A 20,385-nucleotide genomic window follows, 5' to 3' on the forward strand; every position below is an offset into this window, starting at 1 on the left:
ACAGAGAATCTGAGAGGTCCCACTTTGGTGTCACTGGGCTGGCACAGGGCCAGGGATGAGCCTGGGGGATGCTCTGAATGGGGGGAGCTGGGGGCCGAGGCTGCCCCTAAATCCGTCTGCTCCAAAAAGAAAAAGAATTTCTCTGTCCTGGTTTGGGACAGGGATGGCCCAAATTCAGGTGATTTTGGTGGAATGGGGGGTTTGGTACAACAAGGGGATTGTCCTTTCCTGGTGGGGATTACAGACCACTGTTCACAGGGTGAGGGAAGAGATGAGAACGTTGACTCCGTGTGTCAGAAAGGCTGATTTATTAATTTATTATATATATATTATAGTAAAAGAAATTATATATTAAAACTGTACTAAAAGAAGATAAGAAAGGATTTCATCAGAAGGCCAGCAAGGAAAGGAAAAAATAGAATGATAATAAAATCTTGTGACTGACAGAGAATCCGAGAGGTCCCATTTTGGTGTCACCGGGCTGGTGAGGGGCACAGGGCCGGGGATGAGCCCAGGGGATGCTCTGAATGGGGGGAGCTGGGGCTGAGGCTGCCCCTAAATCCGTCTGCTCCAAAAGGAAAAAGAATTTCTCGGTTCTGTCCTGGTTTGGGACAGGGATGGCCCAAATTCAGGTGGTTTTGGTGGAATGGGGGGTTTGGTACAACAAGGGGATTGTCCTTTCCTGGTGGGGATTACAGACCACTGTTCACAGGGTGAGGGAAGAGATGAGAACGTTGACTTCATGTGTCAGAAAGGCTGATTTATTATTTAATTATATATATTATATTATATTATATTATATTATATTATATTATATTAAAAGAAATTATATGTTAAAACTGTACTAAAAGAATAGAAGAAAGGATTTCATCAGTTTCAGAAGGATGTTTCATTATTTTATTATATATATTATATTAAAAGAAATTATATGTTAAAACGGTACTAAAAGAATAGAAGGGATTTCATCAGTTTCAGAAAGGCTGATTATTTTATTATATATATTATATTAAAACGATACTAAAAGAATAGAAGAAAGGATTTCATCAGAAGGCTTGAAGGAATAGAATAGGAATGGAATGATAACAAAATCTTGTGACTGACCAGAGAGTCTGAGACAGCCGGGCTGTGATTGGCCATTAATTAAAAACAACCACATGAGCCCAATCCCAGATCCACCTGTTGCATTCCACAGCAACAGATAATCATTATTTACATTTCATTTCTGAGGCCTCTCAGCTTTTCAGGAGAAAAAATCCTAAGGAAAGGAGTTTTCATAAAACATCTCTGTTTCAGAAAGGCTGATTGATTATTTTCTGATATATATTATATTAGAACTATACTAAAAGAATAGAAGAAAGCATTTCATCAGAAGGCCAGCAAGGAAGGGAAAAAATGGAATGACAATAAAATCTTGTGACTGACCAGAGTCCAAGACAGCCAGACTGTGATTGGCCATTAATTAGAAACAACCAACATGAGACCAATCACGGATCCACCTGTTGCATTCCACAGCAGCAGATAATTATTATTTACATTTCATTTCTGAGGCCTCTCAGCTTTTCAGGAGAAATAAATCCTAAGGAAAGGAATTTTTCATAAAATGTGTCTGCGACACAAATCCTAAGGAAAGGATTTTTCCTCCTGAGAAGCCGAGAGGCCCCAGAAACAAAATGTAAACAATAATTATTATTTACCTTTTGGAAAAGAAAGGAAAGGATTTTTCATAAAATCCTGTCATCCTAAGGAAAGGATTTTTCATACAATGTGTTTCACCTGTGTCCAGGGGGGTGCCTGGATCTGGCTGGGATGAATTTGGGGTTCTGCCCTCCCTGGGGAAGGCAGCTGAGGGGCAGAGGGCGTGCAGGGGGCGCTTTGGAGGCTCCAGTGCCACAGGCTGGGTCTGTGCCGTGCCATGCCAGGGCTGCCCGTGCCAGGAGCACTCCAGGTGTGCCAGGAGCGCTCCAGGTGTACCAGGAGCACCCCAGGTGTGCCAGGAGCACCCCAGGTGTGCCAGGAGCGCTCCAGGTGTGCCAGGAGCGCTCCAGGTGTGCCAGGAGCACCCCAGGTGTGCCAGGAGCACCCCAGGTGTGCCAGGAGCACTCCAGGTGAGCCAGGAGCACCCCAGGTGAGCCAGGAGCACCCCAGGTGTGCCAGGAGCGCTCCAGGTGTACCAGGAGCACCCCAGGTGTGCCAGGAGCGCTCCAGGTGTGCCAGGAGCACCCCAGGTGTGCCAGGAGCACTCCAGGTGTGCCAGTGAGTGACGGGGCACACACACAGAGCACTGGGAGTCTGCACTGAGCACAGCAGCCGGGGTGCCTGCAGAGGGAGACAATTCCTCCCGCTTGGATGCATTTCCCTCTTCTCCCCCTGCTCAGCCTCGTGTCCACCCGGCTGGGACCATGGGGGACCCCGGCCCTCGGCCCTCGCCACCCCAGCAGCCCGGGGGGACACGGGTGGGTCCTGGGCTGGTGTGGCTGCACCCAGGGCACAGCTGGACCTTGGTGGGGGACGGCAGAGGGACCGGGCTGATGTGGGGTCTGCAGCTGGGGAAATCCATCAGTCCGTCAGTCTGTCAGTCCGTCAGTCCGTCAGTCCCTCAGTCCCTCAGTCCATGAGTCCATGAGTCCATAAATCCATCAGTCTGTCAGTCCGTCAGTCCCTCAGTCCATGAGTCCATGAGTCCATAAATCCATCAGTCTGTCAGTCCGTCAGTCCCTCAGTCCGTCAGTCTGTCAGTCCGTCAGTCTATCAATCTATCAATCCGTCAGTCCATCAGTCTGTCAGGAGAAGTCCCTCAGTCCATCAGTCCATCTGTCTGTCAGACCCTCAGTCCATCAGTCCATCAGTCCTTCAGTCTATCACTCCATCAGCGTCTCAGTCCCTCAGTCCCCGAGTCCATCTGTCTGTCAGTCCCTCAGTCTGTCAATCCCTCAGTCCATGAGTCCATGAGTCCATAAATCCATCAGTCTGTCAGTCCATCAGTCAGTCCATCAGGAGATCATCGGTCTGTCAGTCCGTCAGTCTATCAGGAGAAGTCCCTCAGTCCATCAGTCCATCTGTCTGTCAGCCCCTCAGTCCCTTAGTCCATCTGTCCATCAGGAGTCCATCACTCCCTCAGTCCATCAGCCCCTCAGTCCGTCAGTCCCTCAGCCCCTCAGTCCCTCAGTCCATGAGTCCATGAGTCCATAAATCCATCAGTCCCTCAGTCCCTCAGCCCCTCAGCCCCTCAGTCCATTAGTTTATCTGTCTGTCAGTCCCTCAGCCCCTCAGTCCATCAGTCCCTCAGTCCATCAGTCCCTCAGTCCATCAGTCCATCTGTCTGTCAGCCCCTCAGTCCCTCAGTCCATCTGTCCATCAGGAGTCCATCACTCCCTCAGCCCCTCAGTCCCTCAGTCCATGAGTCCATGAGTCCATGAGTCCATAAATCCATCAGTCCCTCAGCCCCTCAGTCCCTCAGTCTGTCAGTCCATCTGTCTGTCAGTCCCTCAGTCCATCAGTCCCTCAGTCCATCAGTCCATCTGTCTGTCAGTCCCTCGGCCCCTCAGCCCCTCAGCCCGTCCAGCCGGGAGGAGCCGGGAAGGAGCCCCCCCACCCTCCCCATGCCCGCTCAGGTGCAGCCGCAGGACTCCACGATCATGTCGGGGATGTCGGTCTTGACGATGTTGCCGTCGCGGTCGTAGTAGAGCAGCGAGAGCGGGCGGCGCTGGGTGGGCACGCAGCACGAACCCACGGCCGCCGCCGCGCTCGCCGCCTTGATGCGGCTGAGGACGGCGGTGTGGAAGGAGGCGGCCAGGCCGGGGATGCCGGCCATGTGCAGCGGGCACAGCCCCGAGCAGTAATTCATGTGGTACCTGAGGCAGAGGAGAAATTTTCCAGGCTAGGAATCCGTTTTGATTTAAGCCAAATGTAGATTTTTTTTTGAGTTGAGTCTGTGGTTAGAAAATATAGGTATTTAGCGGTGGGAATTTACAAAATCAGAGGGTTTTGGGAAAGCTGCAAAAGGCAGGGCTCGCATACAGCAGAACTGTGAGCAGAGCTAAAGCAGCCATGAGATAGGACAGCAGAAAAATTATTTAAACTGTAGGAAAAGCAAAGGCAAATAGAACAGTGGCCTGTGTATTAACGCTTGTCAGAATAGGTCTCTAAGCTACAGAAAAGTTTATCTAGCAAGATATTAGGAAGGTTAAAGCTTAATAATGGAGCTCTGTGCGTTGTGTTTTAGGGCTTGCAGGCAGGTATTGTATTCAAAATAAGCAAGCATTGTTTAACCAAAGGTACCTGTGCTTATGGTGGTTGGATAGAACTACTGTCAATGTGCTTTTGCTTTGTGTGATTGGTCAAAAAGCTCATAAAGTGAGTTGTAACATTAAGTTCTTGGTCTGCTGCCTGAGATGTGAGCTGCTGGCATCTTCCCATTGTCATAGCCATGGAATGAGACTGATGCTGGAAAATCAAACAGCTCAAGGCAGTTCCTCAGCAGCCCCGTCCTGTTTGTGGTTTGTTCACAGACCCCAAGCTGGCAATATTTATCCTGACTGCAAAAGCCTCAGAGAAACTGCTTCAGTGAAAGACAGAGATAAGGGGGGGAGACAGAGGGAGATAACGAGAGACAGAGAGAGCGCTGTGAGAGCAGGTCAGCCTCTGTGACCGCGTTCACAGGGGCCTGAGGATGAGGAAGAGATGAGGATCTGACTCCATGTTTCAGAAGGCTGATTTATTATTTTATGATATATATTATATTAAAACTATACTAAAGGAATAGAAGAAAGGATTTAATCTATTTAATCAGAAGGCTGGCTAAGAATAGAATAGGAAAGAATGATAACAAAGGCTTGTGGCTCGGACAGAGAGTCTGAGCCGGCTGGACTGTGATTGACCATTAATTAAAAATAACCACATGAGCCCAATCCCAGATGCACCTGTTGCATTCCACAGCCGCAGATAATCAATGTTTATATTTTGTTCCTGAGGCCTCTCAGCTTCTCAGGAGAAAAAATCCTAAGGAAAGGATTTTCCATAAAAGATGTCTGTTTCAGAAAGGCTGATTGATTATTTTGTGATATATGTATTATATTGAAACTGTACTAAAAGAATAGAAGAAAGGATTTCATCAGAAGGCCAGCAAGGAAAGGAAAAAATGGAATGTTAATAAAATCTTGTGACTGACCAGAGTCTGAGACAGCTGGGCTGTGATTTGCCATGAATTAAAAACAACCACATGAGACCAATCCCAGATGCCCCTGTTGCATTCCACAGCAGCAGATAATCAATGTTTGCATTTTGTTCCTGAGGCCTCTTGGCTTCTCAGGAAGGATTTTTCATAAAAGACGTCTGTGACAAACCTGACCTAAGAATTCTTTCTGATAAAGAAGAACATGCAGCAAATGTCACGGGAAATTTGCAAAAATGAAGATGCATGAACCTATTGTGAAATTGTACACATATGTGTTTGAGAAGGGGATAAAAAGGGACCTGAAGCCCCCAGAAGTACGCATGGCATTATAAAAAAATGATTCCCACATGCGTCCAGTGCTGTAATAAATGTACCAGCTTTACAACTTTCATAAAAAACGTTGTGGAGTTTTGTTTATCTCCGCAAAACTTCACAAAAATTGTGGAGCTTTGTTTATCTCCACAAAACAAGATACCAGCATCGTGGTGCCCATCTTGTCCCTTTCACAACCTGCTGTGAAATTCTATGCATAAATATTTGAGAAGGAGATAAAAAGGGACCTGAAGTCCCCAGAAGTACGCATGGCATTATAAGGGAGTGATTCCCACATGCGTCCAGCGCTGTAATAAATGTACCATAAACTTTATTGTAAAGTACAATAAAATTGTACTTTAAAACTTCCACAAAAAACGTTGTGGAGTTTTGTTTATCTCCACAAAACAAGGTACCAGCACCGTGCTGCCCATCTTGTCCCTTTCACAACCTATTGTGAAATTCTATGCATATATATTTGAGAAAGGGATAAAAAGGGACCTGAAGTCCCCAGAAGTACGCATGGCATTATAAAAAAATGATTCTCACATGCACCCAGCGCTGTAATAAATGTACTGTAAACTTTATTGTAAAGTACAATTAAGTTGTACTTTACAACTTTCATAAAAAACTTGTGGAGTTTTGTTTATCTCCTCAAAACTTCACAAAAATTGTGGAGCTTTGTTTATCTCCACAAAACTTCACAAAAGTTGTGGAGCTTTGTTTATCTCCACAAAACAAGGTACCAGCACCGTGGTGCCCATCTTGTCCCTTTCACAACCTATTGTGAAATTGTACACAAATGTATTTGAGAAAGGGATAAAAAGGGACTTGAAGTCCCCAGAAGTACGCATGGCATTGTAAGGGAACGATTCCCACATGCGTCCAGCGCTGTAATAAACGTACTGTAAACTTAATTGTAAAGTACAATAAAGTTGTACTTTACAACTTTCTCAAAAAATGTTGTGGAGTTTTGTTTATCTCTGCAAAACTTCACAAAAATTGCGGAGTTTTGTTTATCTCCACAAAACACAGGTACCAGCACCATGGTGCCCATCTTGTCCCTTCCACAACCTATTGTGAAATTGTACACATATATATTTGAGAACGGGATAAAAAGGGACCTGAAGCCCCCAGAAGTACGTGTGGTATTATAAAAAAATGATTCTCACACGCGTCCAGCGCTGTAATAAACGCACCGTAAACTTTATTGTAAAGTACAATAAAGTTTGTACTTTACAACTTCCACAAAAAACGTTGTGGAGTTTTGTTTATCTCCACAAAACACAGGTACCAGCTCTGTGGTGCCCAACGTGTCCCTTTCACAACCTATTGTGAAATTCTATGCATATATATTTGAGAAAGGGATAAAAAGGGACCTGAAGTCCCCAGAAGTACGCATGGCATTATAAAAAAATGATTCCCACGTGCGTCCAGCGCTGTAATAAATGTACCAGCTTTACAACTTTCATAAAAAAGTTGTGGAGCTTTGTTTATCTCTGCAAAACACAGGTACCAGCACCATGGTGCCCATCTTGTCCCTTTCACAACCTGCTGTGAAATTCTATGCATATATATTTGAGAAGGAGATAAAAAGGGACCTGAAGCCCCCAGAAGTACGCATGGCATTGTAAGGGAACAATTCCCACATGCGGCCAGCGCTTAGTAAACGCACTGTAAACTTTATTGTAAAGTACAATTAAGTTGTACTTTAGGCAACTTAAATTAAGTTGTACTTTACAACTTCCACAAAAAACGTTGTGGAGCTTTGTTTATCTCCTCAAAACGTACCCCTCGGGCTGGATGATCCAATCCTCCCAGCCGATCTCCTTGAAGTCCACGAAGAACTCCCGGCGGCAGCACATCCGCGAGTCGGCCCCGCAATCGACGCCGCGCCGCCGCACGCGGTGGGGAGCCCTGGAACGAGCTTTGGCCACCACGAAGGGCCGGTGGGAATGGCCCTGGTGGGATGGCAGAGGGGATCCCCAGTGCTCTGGCAGCTCCAGGTGCACCGTGAGCCGTGGGGTGTCCCGGGTGAAGAGGCTCTGCACGGCCGCCGCCACGTCCAGCGTGGTCCAGCCGGGTGCCCGCACCTCCAGCCGGGCCTCGCTGGTCACCGTCAGGTTTGGCCCGGCTGGGTCTGGCTGGAGGAGCCTGACGGTGACAGGGTGGGGCCCAGGGGATGTCCAGAACAGGTACAGGGTGGCCTCCTGGACCTCAGCACTCCTGGCCACCTCCGGGGAGAAGCGGAAATGGAGGCGGACGCTGCGGGAAGTGGAGGAACCTGGACAGAAGCGAGAGGAGGATCAGGAGTGAAGCGAAATCCTGCCCCAGCCCTGCTGCAGTGTTGGGAGGGTCCCCAGGGTGGGATGAGAGATGAGAATGGACTCCCAGTTCTCAGAAGGCTGATTTATTATTTTATGATATGATATGATATGATATGATTATGATATGATATGATATGATATGATAGATACGATATGATGTTATATTATATTATATGAAAATGCTACACTAAAACTCGACTAAAGAAAGAGAAAGGAGACATCAGAAAGCTGAACAAGAATGATGATGGAAGCTCGTGACAGGGGGAGTGATCCTGTCCCAGCCCTGTTGTGCTGGTGTTGTGAGGGTCCCCAGGACGAGGTGGGAGATGAGAATTGACTCCAAGTTCTCAGTAAGGCTGATTTATTACTTTATGATATGATTATGATATTATAATATTATATTAATCACACTACATATTATATTATATTATATTATATTATATTATATTATATTATATTATATTATATTATATTATATTATATTATATTATATTATATTATATTATATTATATTATATTATATTATATTATATTATATTATATTATATTATATTATATTCCATCTGGGACATCCCCAGACCTGCTGGGGAGGGGGTCCCTGTGGTATTTTTGGGGTCCCTCAGATGGAGAAGGAGTTGAGAATCTGACTCCATGTTCTTAGAAGGCTAATTTATTATTATATTATATTATATTATATTATATAGTATGATATATTACATTATATTGTATCGTATTATATTATATTATATTATATTATATTATATTATATTATATTATATTAATATCATATTATATGAAAATGAGATACTAAAACAGTACTAAAAAAGACAAAAGAAAGGCTGATATAATACTATACTGAAATGATACACTAAAACTACACTAAAGAAAGAGAAAGGAGACATCAGAAGCCAGACAAGAATCTTAATTAAAACTGGTGACAGACTCAGAGAGTCTGACACAGCTGGGCTGTGATTGGCCATTAATAAAAAACAATTCACATGAGCCCAATCCCAGATGCTCCTGTTGCATTCCACAGCAGCAGATAATCATTATTTACATTTCATTTCTGAGGCTTCTCAGCTTCTCAGGAGGACAATCCTGGCAAAGGGATTTTTCAGAAAACACCTCTGTGACAGTGCAGGATGCTCTGTGGGATGGGGTGGTGAGCTTGGGTCTCTCCAAGGAAAGATGTCTGTGTAGAAATCGAATACTTTTTTCCCAGTGGTGATATTTTATTTTTTTCTTTCAGGAGCCCTGAGTGTGTTTTGGGGAGTTTTCCCCTGCCAGAAGCAGCAGATTCTGGGGTGAAACGAGGCACCCCCTGCTCTGGGTGGGATGTGCAGGCACAGTGAGCTCTGCAGCTCCATCCGCACGCTGTGAACCGACAGAAAACCGAGCCTAAAAATCCCATTTTAGCAAAACGTGGCCGTGTGACCCCTTCACCTCCAGCACAAGCGGGGAGGGTTCAGCCCAAGCGGGCGACAGGGGACACCACAGAGCGGCACAGCTGCCACCCTCGCACCTGGGCAGCTTCGGGAGCTGGCACCGCCTCCGGCAGCAGCGAACCCGCATCCACCCCGGCTCTGCCCGGCGCCTCCCCGCCCTCCTGCCTCGCACGGGTTTGGAGAAAAATCCTCTCCTTAGGATCCTTCCTCCTGAGAAGCCTCAGAAATGAAATGTAAATAATAATTATCTGCTGCTGTGGAATGCAACAGGAGCATCTGGGATTGGGCTCATGTGGTTGTTTCTAATTAATGGCCAATCACAGTCTGGCTGTCTCGGACTCTCTGGTCAGTCACAAGATTTTATTATCATTCCATTTTTTCCTTTCCTTGCTGGCCATCTGATGAAATGCTTTCTTCTATTCTTTTAGTATAGTTTTAAAATATCATTTTCTTTTAATATAATATATATACTAAAATAAATATAATATATATATATTAATATATATTATATAAAAAATTATATATATTATATATATAATTATATATATTTTTAAAGTTATAATTTATACAATAATATAAATATAATTAACATATAAATATAAATATATTTAAAATATAAATATAGATAAATTATAAATTATAAATATAAATATATTTAACATATAAATATAAATATAAATATATTTAAAATATAAATATAGATAATTTATAAATATAAATATAAATATAATTAACATATAAATATATTTTAAAATATAAATATAGATAAATATAAATATAAATATAATTAACCTATAAATATAAATATAAATTTAATATAATAGAAATAATATAGAAATCAGCCTTCTGAAACATGGAGTCAAGATCCTCCTCATCTCTTCCCTCGTCCTGGGACCTCTGTGAACCCTCCCCCCGGTGCCCCCCACCCGCCGGACGCGGATCCGCCCTCACCTGACTCAGCAAAACTCAGCAGCTCGAACTCCTGCAGCCCCGTCCCGAGCGCCCCGGGGGTGGCGGATCCGTCCTGGAGCATCCCGGGGCTGGAATCGCGGGACATCCCGGTGGTGTCGGCTCCATCTCGGAGCATTCCAGGGGTGTCGGCTCCATCCCGGAGCATCCCGGGGGCTCCATCCCGGCTCATCCCGGGGGCTCCATCCCGGAGCATCCCGGGGGTGGCATCCCGGAGCATCCCGGGGGTGTCGGTTCCATCCCGGAGCATCCCGGGGGTGTCGGTTCCATCCCGGAGCATCCCGGGGGTGTCGGTTCCATCCCGGAGCATCCCGGGGGTGTCGGTTCCATCCCGGACCATCCCGGGGGTGTCAGCTCCATCCCGGAGCATCCCGGGGGCTCCATCCCGGACCATCCCGGGGGTTCCATCCCGGAGCATGCCGGGGGTGTCGGCTCCATCCCGGCTCATCCCGGGGGTTCCATCCCGGAGCATCCCGGGGGTGGCTCCCCCGTCCCGCAGCACCGTGCGGAGCGCGGTGAGCAGCGAGCCCCGGGACGGCGGCCGCGGCGCGCCCGGTCTGCCCGGTAAGCGGAGCTTGGCCAGGATGCTCTGCTTGGCCAGAGCCAGGAGCGCGTCCCGCTGAGCCCCGGGGGCCAGCGAGGCCGCCCCGCAGACCGGGCACCGCCCGCCCTTGGCGGCCGCCAGCCGTGGGAGGCTCAGGAGAAGGAGAACCACGGGCAGCGGCATCGCCGGTGGCGGGAGGTGACAACGGGACGGACCCCGAGCAGCGTCCGAGCAGCAGAACGGGAGCAGGGGGGTGGAACTGGAGTGAGCCGGGAGCACCGGGCTCGTTCTCCTCCTGACGTGGCCACAAATATTGGCTGATCCCGGGTGCGATAAACGCCCCCGAGCTCCGCCGGAGCCGCCCGGGCAGAGCGGAGCGGCCGCTCCGGTTAAGGTGGAGCGGGGCCGATGGGGCTGGGGCAGCTCGGGGGGGACATCGAGGCCACCCCGATGTCACCCCGGTGTCACCCCGGTGTCACCCCGGCCCGGTGCACGGGCAGAGACGCGGTGAGGACTCCCGGGGACACGGGGGGGATCCCGGGGTGTCCTGAGGGCATCCCCGAGGGTGGGGGGGTCTCTGGAGGTCGGGGATCCTCAGAGAAGGGGATTTTGGGGGGTCGAGGGGTCTTTGGAGATATCTGAAAACGGGAGATTCCCACCAATGGGGATTTTGGGGGGTCGAGGGGTGGTTGGAGGTGGAGATGGGAGACCCCGACCAATGGGGGTCCCCGAGGGTGAGGGGATCTCCGGAGGTCGGGGATCCTCTGAGAAGGGGATTTTGGGGGGTCGAGGGGTGGTTGGAGGTGGAAATATCTGGAGATAGGAAATCCTGACCAACGGGGGATCCCCGAGGGCGGGGGCATCTCTGGGGATCTCTGGGGATGCTCAGAGAAGGAGATTTTGGGGGAGCCGAGGGCTCTTTGGAGGTGGAGATGGGAGATCCCGACCAATGGGGGATCCCCGAGGGTGAGGGGATCTCTGGAGGTCGGGGAAGGGGGATTTTGGGGGGTCGAGGAGTGGTTGGAGGTGGAGAAATCTGAAAATTGGAGATCCTGACCAATGGGGGAGACTCAGAGAAAGGGAATTCCAGGTGGGAGGGGGTTCTCTGGGGGATGAGGGATCCATGGGGGGAATGAGCGATCCCTTGGAATGAGGGGTGTCCATGGATGTGGGGCGCCCGGGGATGGAGAATCCCTGGGGAATTTGGGACCTCCGGGGGAATTTGGGATCCCTGGGGAATTTGGGACCCCTGGGGAATTTGGGATCCCTGGGGATGGAGGATCCGGGGGGGATCTGGGATCCTCGGTGATGTGAGTTTCCTGGGGAGCTGTGGGATTCTGGGGGAATTTGGGATCCCCTGGGGAATTTGGGATCCCTGGTGATGTGGGACCCCTGGGAAATTTGGGATCCCTGAGGATGGAGGATCCTGGGAACTGTAGAGCCTCTGGTGATGTGGGACCCCCAGGGAAATGTGGGATTCCTTCGGAATTTGGGATACTGGGGGACAGAGGATCCTGCAGGATGTGGGATCCCTGGTGATGTGACACCCCTGGAGAATTCGGGACCCCTGGTGAATTCGGGACCCCAGAGGAGATTTGGGATCCCGGGTGAATTCGGGACCCCTGGTGAATTCGGGATGCCCGAGGAGATTTGGGACCCCAGGTGAATTTGGGACCCCGGGTGAATTTGGGACCCCAGGTGAATTCGGGACCCCAGAGGAGATTTGGGACCCCAGAGGAGATTTGGGACCCCAGGTGAATTTGGGATCCCTGGTGAATTCGGGACCTCCGGGGTCGGAGGACCCCGGGCCATGCGGGATCCCCGAGGGGGCGGAGCCGAACTCCCACCGCACCTGCTGGGCGGAGCCTGCTCATAACCCCGCCCACGCCACGCCCATTTCCATAAAAGGCGCCCCCGCTCCCTCCGCGCCGCCAGGGGGCGCCCCACGCCCCTCCCGCGTAGCGTCCCTCCGGTTGCCACAGCAACGCGGGCGCAGCGGGCGCAGGATGATGACGCAGCGCGCACGGCGCGTTGACGCAGCGCGCACGCCGCGGGGGAGGGGCCGCCTCCTCTTTCCCTTTTTTTTTTTTCCCGTTTCTTTCCCGTTTTTCCCCGTTCCGGTCACCCTCCCCTCCCCCCCCTCCCCATCCCCATCCCGCCCCACCCCGCAGGGCTGGCCCAGGCCCGGCCCGGCCCGGGGTGGCGGCGGCGGCCCCGCGGCGCAGGGCCCGGCCCGGCGCGGCCCGGTCCCGGTAAGTGCGGCGGGGGCGGGGTGGGGGGAGCGGGGCTGGGGGTAACGTGGGGATCGCGGGGCACCGGGCACGGCGGGGACCCAACCGCGGGGTGACCGCTCCTTCCGCCGCGGGGGTGGTTCCCGGCCCGGGGCTGCTCCCGGGGATGCTTCCCGGGGCTGTTCCCGGGCATGGTTCCCGGCCCGGGGTTGCCTCCCTCGGGGTCGCTCGCCGCGGGATTCGGCTCCTGCCCCGCCGCTCTCGGGGGTCGGTTTCTGATCTCCTCTCTCGGGGAGCTCTCGGTGCCCGGTTCCCGTCCTGCCCTTCTCGGGGTCCGGCCCCGGTTCCCGCCCGGCGCCTCTCGGGGTCCGGTTCCCGTCCTGCGCCTCTCTGGGTCCGGCTCCCGTCCGGCCCCGGTTCCGTCCTGCGCCTCTCTGGGTCCCGTTCTTGCTCTGCCCCTTTCGGGGTCCGGTTCCCGTCCCGCCGCTCTCGGGGTCCGGCTCCGTCCCATCTCCGGGTCCGGTTCCTTCTCTGCCTCTCTCGGGGTCCAGCCCCGGTTCCCGCCGTGCCCCTCTCGGTGCCCGCTCTCCGCTGCTCCCGGCGGTGCTCGGAGGCTCTCACGGAGCCGCTGCCCAGAGCACGTGGAGCCCGAGAGCCGCGGGCACCGGGGCCACGGGCGATGCTCTGGTGTCCTCATGCACAACGTGATGGCTCTGAAAGGCTTTTCCTGGAGGCGATTCCCCTTTTCCCGAGGGCGATTCCCCTTTTCCCGGAGGCGATTCCCCTTTTCCCGAGGCTGATTCCCCTTTTCCCGTGGATGATTCCCCTTTTCCCGTGGATGATTCCCCTTTTCCCGGAGGCGATTCCCCTTTTCCCGTGGGCGATTCCCCTTTTCCCGAAGGTGATTCCCCTTTTCCTGAGGCGATTCCCCTTTTCCTGTGGATGATTCCCCTTTTCCTGGAGGCGATTCCCCTTTTTCAAGAGGCGATTCCCCTTTTCCCGGGGGCGATTCCCCTTTTCCTGGAGACGATTCCCCTTTTCCCGGAGGCGATTCCCCTTTTTCCAGAGGCTGATTCCCCTTTTCCCGAGGCTGATTCCCCTTTTCCTGGAGGCGATTCCCCTTTTCCCAGGGGCGATTCCCCTTTTCCCGGGGGTGATTCCTCTTTTCCCTGGGGCGATTCCCCTTTTCCCGGGGGTAATTCCCCTTTTTCCAGAGGTGATTCCCCTTTTCCCGGGGGCGATTCCCCTTTTCCCGAAGGCAATTCCCCTTTTCCCGGGAATTATTCCCAATCTGGGATCTCCCAGCAGCTGGGAAGGTGCTGGTTTAGAGTGCCCAGCTGGTTTAGTGCTGATGGGATCCATAAAAATATTATATTATTTTGGTTTTTTTTTTTTTGGTTTAAATCCTCCCAGGGATTCTGATTTTGTTACCTGCAAAATTTGGAATTTTGCAGGTACCAAAATTTGGGCTGAGCGTCAGAGTTGTTTCTGTCCCCTGGCAGGAGTTGATGGTAATTAAAGTGTTAATTAAAGCATCCTTGGGTCTGTGAAATGTTCTGCTAGAAGTTTGAGCAGTTTTGTGGGGTCTTTTTCTTTAAATCCTCCTGAGGATTCTGGTTTTGGTACCTGGAATTTGGGCTGAGGGTCAGAGTTGTGTCAGGAGTTCATGGTAATTAAAGTATTAATTAAAGCATCCTTGGGTCTGTGAAATGTTCTGGTAGAAATTTGTGGAGATTTTTAAATTTTTTTTTTGTTTAAATCCTTTAAATTCTCCCAGGGATTCTGATTTTGGTACCTGCAGGAATTTGTGCTGAGGGTCAGAGCTGTTTCTCTGTCCCTGGCAGGAGTTGATGGTAATTAAAGTGTTAATTAAAGCATCCTTGGGTCTATTTGAAATGTTCTGGTAGAAATTTGTGCAGTTTTGGGGTTTTTTTTTGGTTTAAATCCTTTAAATCCTCCTGAGGATTCTGGTTTTGGTACCTGCAGGAGTTTGTGCTGAGGGTCAGAGCTGTTTCTGTCCCCTGGCAGGAGGTGCTGTAGGTGAGTTATGGTAATTAAAGTGTTAATTAAAGCATCCTCAGGTCTGTGAAATGTGCTGGTGGAAATTTGTGCAGTTTTTTAAAATTTTTTTTTGGCTTAAACCCTTTAAATCCTCCCAGGGATTCTGATTTTGGTACCTGCAGGAATTTGGGCTGAGGGTCAGAGCTGTTTCTCTGTCCCTGGTAGGAGGATTTAAAGGTGAGTTCTTGGTAATTAAAGTGTTAATTAAAGCATCCTTGAGTCTGTGAAATGTGCTGGTAAAAATTTGTGCAGTTTTTTGGGGTTTTTTTCTTTAAATCCTCCTGAGGATTCTGGTTTTGGTACCTGGAATTTGTGCTGAGGGTCAGATTTGTTTCTGTCCCTGGCAGGAGGTGCTGTAGATGAGTTATGGTAATTAAAGTGTTAATTAAAGCATCCTCAGGTCTGTGAAATGTGGTGGTGGAAATTTGTGCAGTTTTTTAAAATTTTTTTTTTGTTTAAACCCTTTAAATCCTCCCAGGGATTCTGATTTTGGTACCTACAGGAATTTGGGCTGAGGGTCAGAGTTGGTTCTCTATCCCTGGTAGGAGGATTTAAAGGTGAGTTATGGTAATTAAAGTGTTAATTAAAGCATCCTCGGGTCTGTGAAATGTGCTGGTGGAAATTTGTGCAGTTTTTTAAAATTTTTTTTTGGTTTAAATCCTTTAAATCCTCCCAGGGATTCTGATTTTGGTACCTGCAGGAATTTGTGCTGAGGGTCAGAGCTGTTTCAGGAGTTCATGGTAATTAAAGTGTTAATTAAAGCATCCTTGGGTCTATTTGAAATGTGCTGATAAAAATTTGTGCATTTTTGGTTTTTTTTTTGGTTTAAATCCTTTAAATCCTCCCAGGGATTCTGGTTTTGGTACCTGGAATTTGTGCTGAGGGTCAGAGCTGTTTCTGTCCCTGGCAGGAGGTGCTGTAGGTGAGTTATGGTAATTAAAGTGTTAATTAAAGCATCCTCGGGTCTGTTTGAAATGTGCTGGTGGAAATTTGTGCTCCTGAGCTTCTGCTGGAGCTGTGAGAAGAAAACATCACCAAAATCCTTGGTGCTCCTTCCTGAACAATTTAATTTAAATTAATTTAAAATTTCTGCCTTCCACTTGAATTTCCTGGGCTCAAATCTGAGCTCCACCTCCTTCCCTCTTAATTTAAATTAATTTAAAAATTTCTGCTTTCCACTTGAATTTCCTGGGCTCAAACCTGGGCTCCACCTCCCTCCCTCCCTCCCTATTAATTTAAATTAATTTAAAATTCCTGCCTTCCACTTGAGTTTCCTGGCTCAAATCTGAGCTCCACCTTCCTCCCTCTTAATTTAAATTAATTTAAAAATTCCTGCCTTCCATTCGAGTTTTCTGGCTCAAATGTCAATTCTACCTCCCTCTTAATTTAAATTTATTTAAAATTTCTGCCTTCCACTTGAATTTCCTGGGTCAAATCTGAGCTCCACCTCCCTCCCTCTTAATTTAAATTAATTTAAAATTCCTGCTTTCCATTTGACTTTCCTGGGCTCAAATCTGAGCTCCACCTTCCTCCCTCTTAATTTAAATTAATTTAAAATTTCTGCCTTCCACTTGAATTTCCTGGGCTCAAACCGGGGCTCCACCTCCCTCCCTCCCTATTAATTTAAATTAATTTAAAATTTCTGCCTTCCATTTGAGTTTCCCAAAAAACAAAAGGTCCAGAGTGGGAATTTTGGGAATTTGTGGAGTGAGGATTTGGGGTTCTGCTGAATGCTGGGGTGGGGAGTGCTGAGTCTCACAGGAATTTTTTAATTTTAAAGAGGAGTTGGAAGGAATTGAAGATCCCTGGAAGTGTCCAGAGCCAGGTTGGAGCAGGGATGGTGAAATTGGAATTTTAAAATCCTTTCCAACCCAAATTATTGCAGAATTCCCCGATCAGAGGGACTTACCTGGATGGGGAGGAGCTGCTGTTTTCTTTTTTTGGGTGAATTTCCAAGTGTGGGAAATGAATTTTAGAGAATTCTCCAATTCTCCAAACCTGTGTACAAACCTTGAGATAAAAAATGCTACTTTAGAAATGCCATGGAATAAAATAATGTTGAAATAAGAATTAAGAAGAGGGGCTGGAAGGAATTGAAGATCCCTGGAAGTGTCCAGGGCCAGGTTGGAGCAGGGATGGTGAAATTGGAATTTTAAAATCCCTCCCAACCCAAATCATTGCAGAATTCCCTGATCAGAGGGACTGACCTGGATGGGAAGGCGCTGCTTTTTCTTTTTTGGGGGAATTTCTAAATGAATTGGTAGAGAATTTTCCAATTCTCCAAACCTGTGCACAAACCTTGAGATGAAAAATGCTAATTTAGAAATGCCATGGAATAAGATAATGTTGAAATAAGAATTAAGCAGAGGGGCTGGAAGGAATTGAGGATCCCTGGAGGTGTCCAAGGCCAGGTTGGAGCAGGGTTGGTGAAATTGGAATTTTAAAATCCCTCCCAACCCAAATTATTGCAGAATTCCCAGGTTAGAGGGGCATGAGGAATTCACATGGATGGCTGTTTTCTTTTTTTGGGTGAATTTCTGATTGTAGGAAATGAATTTTAGAGAATTTCTCCAATTCTCCAAACCTGTGTACAAACCTTGAGATAAAAAATGCTGATTTAGAAATGCCATGGAATAAAATAATGTTGAAATAAGAATAAGGAGAGGGGTTGGAAGGAATTGAAGATCCCTGGAGGTGTCCAAGGCCAGGTTGGAGCAGGGATGGTGAAATTGGAATTTTAAAATCTTTTCCAACCGAAATCATTGCAGAATTCCCTGATCAGAGGGACTGACCTGGATGGGAAGGAGCTGCTGTTTTCTTGTTTTTGGATGAATTTCCAAATGAATTTTAGAGAATTCTCCAATTCTCCAAACCTGTGTACAAACCTTGAGATAAAAAATGCTGATTTAGAAATGCCATGGAATAAAATAATGTTGAAATAAGAATAAGGAATTGGAAGGAATTGAAGATCCCTGGAGGTGTCCAAGGCCAGGTTGGAGCAGGGATGGTGAAATTGGAATTTTAAAATTCTTTCCAACCCAAATTATTGCAGAATTCCCTGGTCAGAAGGGCTGGGAAAACTCATCTAGATAGGAAGGAGCTGCTGTTTTCTTTTTTTGGGTGAATTTCCAAATGAATTTTAGAGAATTCTCCAATTCTCCAAACCTGTGTACAAACCTTGAGATAAAAAATGCTGATTTAGAAATGCCATGGAATAAAATAATGAAATAAGAATTAAGAAGAGGGGTTGGGAGGAATTGAAGATCCCTGGAATTGTCCAGTGTTGGACAGAACTTGGAGCAGGGATGGTGGAACTTGGAGCTTTAAAACTTGAAGTTTGGAGCTTTAAAGTTTGGAATTTTAAAATCCCTCCCAACCCAAATTATTGCAGAATTCCCTGATCAGAGGGACTGACCAGGATGGGAAGGAGCTGCTGTTTTCTTTTTTGGATGAATTTCCAAATGAATTTGTAGAGAATTTTCAAATTCTCCAAACCTGTGTACAAACCTTGAGATAAAAAATGCTGATTTAGAAATGCCATGGAATAAAATAATGTTGAAATAAGAATAAGGAGTTGGAAGGAATTGAAGATCCCTGGAAGTGTCCAAGGCCAGGTTGGAGCAGGGATGGTGAAATTGGAATTTTAAAATCCCTCCCAGCCCAAATTATTGCAGAATTCCCTGATCAAAGGGACTGACCTTGATGGGAAGGAGCTGCTGTTTTCTTTTTTGGATGAATTTCCAAATGAATTTTAGAGAATTTTCCAATTCTCCAAACCTGTGTACAAACCTTGAGATAAAAAAAGCTGATTTAGAAATGCCATGGAATAAAATAATGAAATAAGAATTAAGAAGAGGGGTTGGAAGGAATTGAAGATCCCTGGAAGTGTCCAGGGCCAGGTTGGAGCAGGGATGGTGAAATTGGAATTTTAAAATCCCTCCCAACCCAAATTATTGCAGAATTCCCTGATCAGAGGGACTGACCTGGATGGGGAGGAGCTGCTGTTTTCTTGTTTTTGGATGAATTTCCAAATGAATTTTAGAGAATTCTCCAATTCTCCAAACCTGTGTACAAACCTTGAGATAAAAAATGCTGATTTAGAAATGCCATGGAATAAAATAATGTTGAAATAAGAATAAGGAGAGGGGTTGGAAGGAATTGAAGATCCCTGGAAGTGTCCAGTGTTGGACAGAGCTTGGAGCAGGGATGGTGGAACTTTAACTTTTAAAACTTGAAGTTTGGAGCTTTAAAGTTTCGAGCTTTAAAGTTTGGAATTTTAAAATCCCTCCCAACCCAAATTATTGCAGAATTCCCTGGTCAGAGGGACTGACCTGGGTGGGAAGGAGCTGCTGTTTTCTTTTTTTGGGTGAATTTCCAAGTGTAGGAAATGAATTTTAGAGAATTCTCCAATTCTCCAAACCTGTGTACAAACCTTGAGATAAAAAATGCTGATTTAGAAATTGTAGAACAAAATAATGAAATTTGTAGAACAAAATAGAAATTTGTAGAACAAAATAATGTTGAAAGAGAATTAAGAAGAGGGGTTGGAGGGAATTGAAGATCCCTGGAATTGTCCAGGGCCAGGTTGGACAGAACTTGGAGCAGGGATGGTGAAACTTTAAACTTTAAAGTTTTGAACTTCACAATTTTGAGCTTTAAAATCCCTCCCAACCCATTGCAGGATTCCCTGACCAGAGGGACTGACCTGGATGGGGAATAAATTGAATTTGCTGCTTTTTCTCTTTTATTTTGGTTGAATTCCTGAGTTAGGAGCAGGGAGAGCACCCAGGGCCAGCCCCTCCTTCCAGCTGTGACACCGGATCCCCCTGGTTCCCCTTGCAGCACTGCTGCCACTTGTGCTGCTAAATTTAATTTACTGCTATTCCAAACCCTTGATTTTATAGGGGGAAAGTGCCTAAATCACCCCTTGGAGGTGCCTAAACCACTGCTCCCAGCCTCGTTATTTAATCTGAATTAAAACCCAGATTAATTGGGATAAATTGATTGGCTTTGAATTATTTGCTGCCATTTGTGCTGCTAAATTTAATTTACTGCTATTCCAAACCCCTGATTTTATGGGGGGGAAAGTGCCTAAATCACCCCTTGGAGGTGCCTAAACCACTGCTCTCAGCCTCGTTATTTAATCTGAATTAAAACCCAGATTAATTGGAATAAATTGATTTGGTTTGAATTATTTGCTCCTATTCCAAACCCCTGATTTTAGAGAGGGGAAAGTGCCCAAATCACCCCTTGGAGGTGCCTAAACCACTGCTCCCAGCCCCAGCCTTGTTATCTCATTTAATATAAATTAAAACCAGATTAA

The 20,385-nt window shown here is 47.5% G+C and overlaps 2 protein-coding genes across 2 annotated transcripts in view; one reads left to right on the forward strand and one right to left on the reverse strand.

The window, feature by feature from the left end:
- Nucleotides 1-3,607: 3,607 nt before the first annotated feature.
- On the reverse strand, nt 3,608-11,100 carry LOC139604843 (inhibin beta C chain-like). Its single transcript, XM_071456170.1, has 4 exons — nt 10,673-11,100; nt 10,209-10,249; nt 7,277-7,769; nt 3,608-3,851 (listed from the first exon to the last, which is right to left on the reverse strand). The coding sequence occupies exons 1-4, from the start codon at nt 10,951-10,953 to the stop codon at nt 3,608-3,610; spliced, it is 1,059 nt and encodes a 352-aa protein (XP_071312271.1). The 5' UTR covers nt 10,954-11,100.
- Nucleotides 11,101-12,906: 1,806 nt separating this feature from the next.
- The window catches only part of R3HDM2 (R3H domain containing 2), a 91,756-nt gene continuing 84,277 nt past the window's right edge, over nt 12,907-20,385 (forward strand). Inside the window, 1 exon segment of the mRNA XM_071456167.1 lies at nt 12,907-13,022. The gene's annotated coding sequence lies outside the window, so the exon portion shown is untranslated.

Source organism: Agelaius tricolor, unplaced genomic scaffold (genome assembly GCF_023055355.1).
Source record: "Agelaius tricolor isolate 1412-34295 unplaced genomic scaffold, bAgeTri1.0.p SCAF_55, whole genome shotgun sequence".
Taxonomy (NCBI): domain Eukaryota; kingdom Metazoa; phylum Chordata; class Aves; order Passeriformes; family Icteridae; genus Agelaius; species Agelaius tricolor.

Coding starts and splice junctions, on each gene's coding strand:
- LOC139604843 (XM_071456170.1), bottom strand. CDS start 10,953: ATGCCGCTGCCCGTGGTTCTCCTTCTCCTGAGCCTCCCACGGCTGGCG. Junction 10,250..10,672: donor CGGGATGGAACCCCCGGGAT/GAGCCGGGATGG, acceptor GGCGCTCGGGAC/GGGGCTGCAGGAGTTCGAGC. Junction 7,770..10,208: donor GCTGAGTTTTGCTGAGTCAG/GTGAGGGCGGAT, acceptor GCTTCTGTCCAG/GTTCCTCCACTTCCCGCAGC.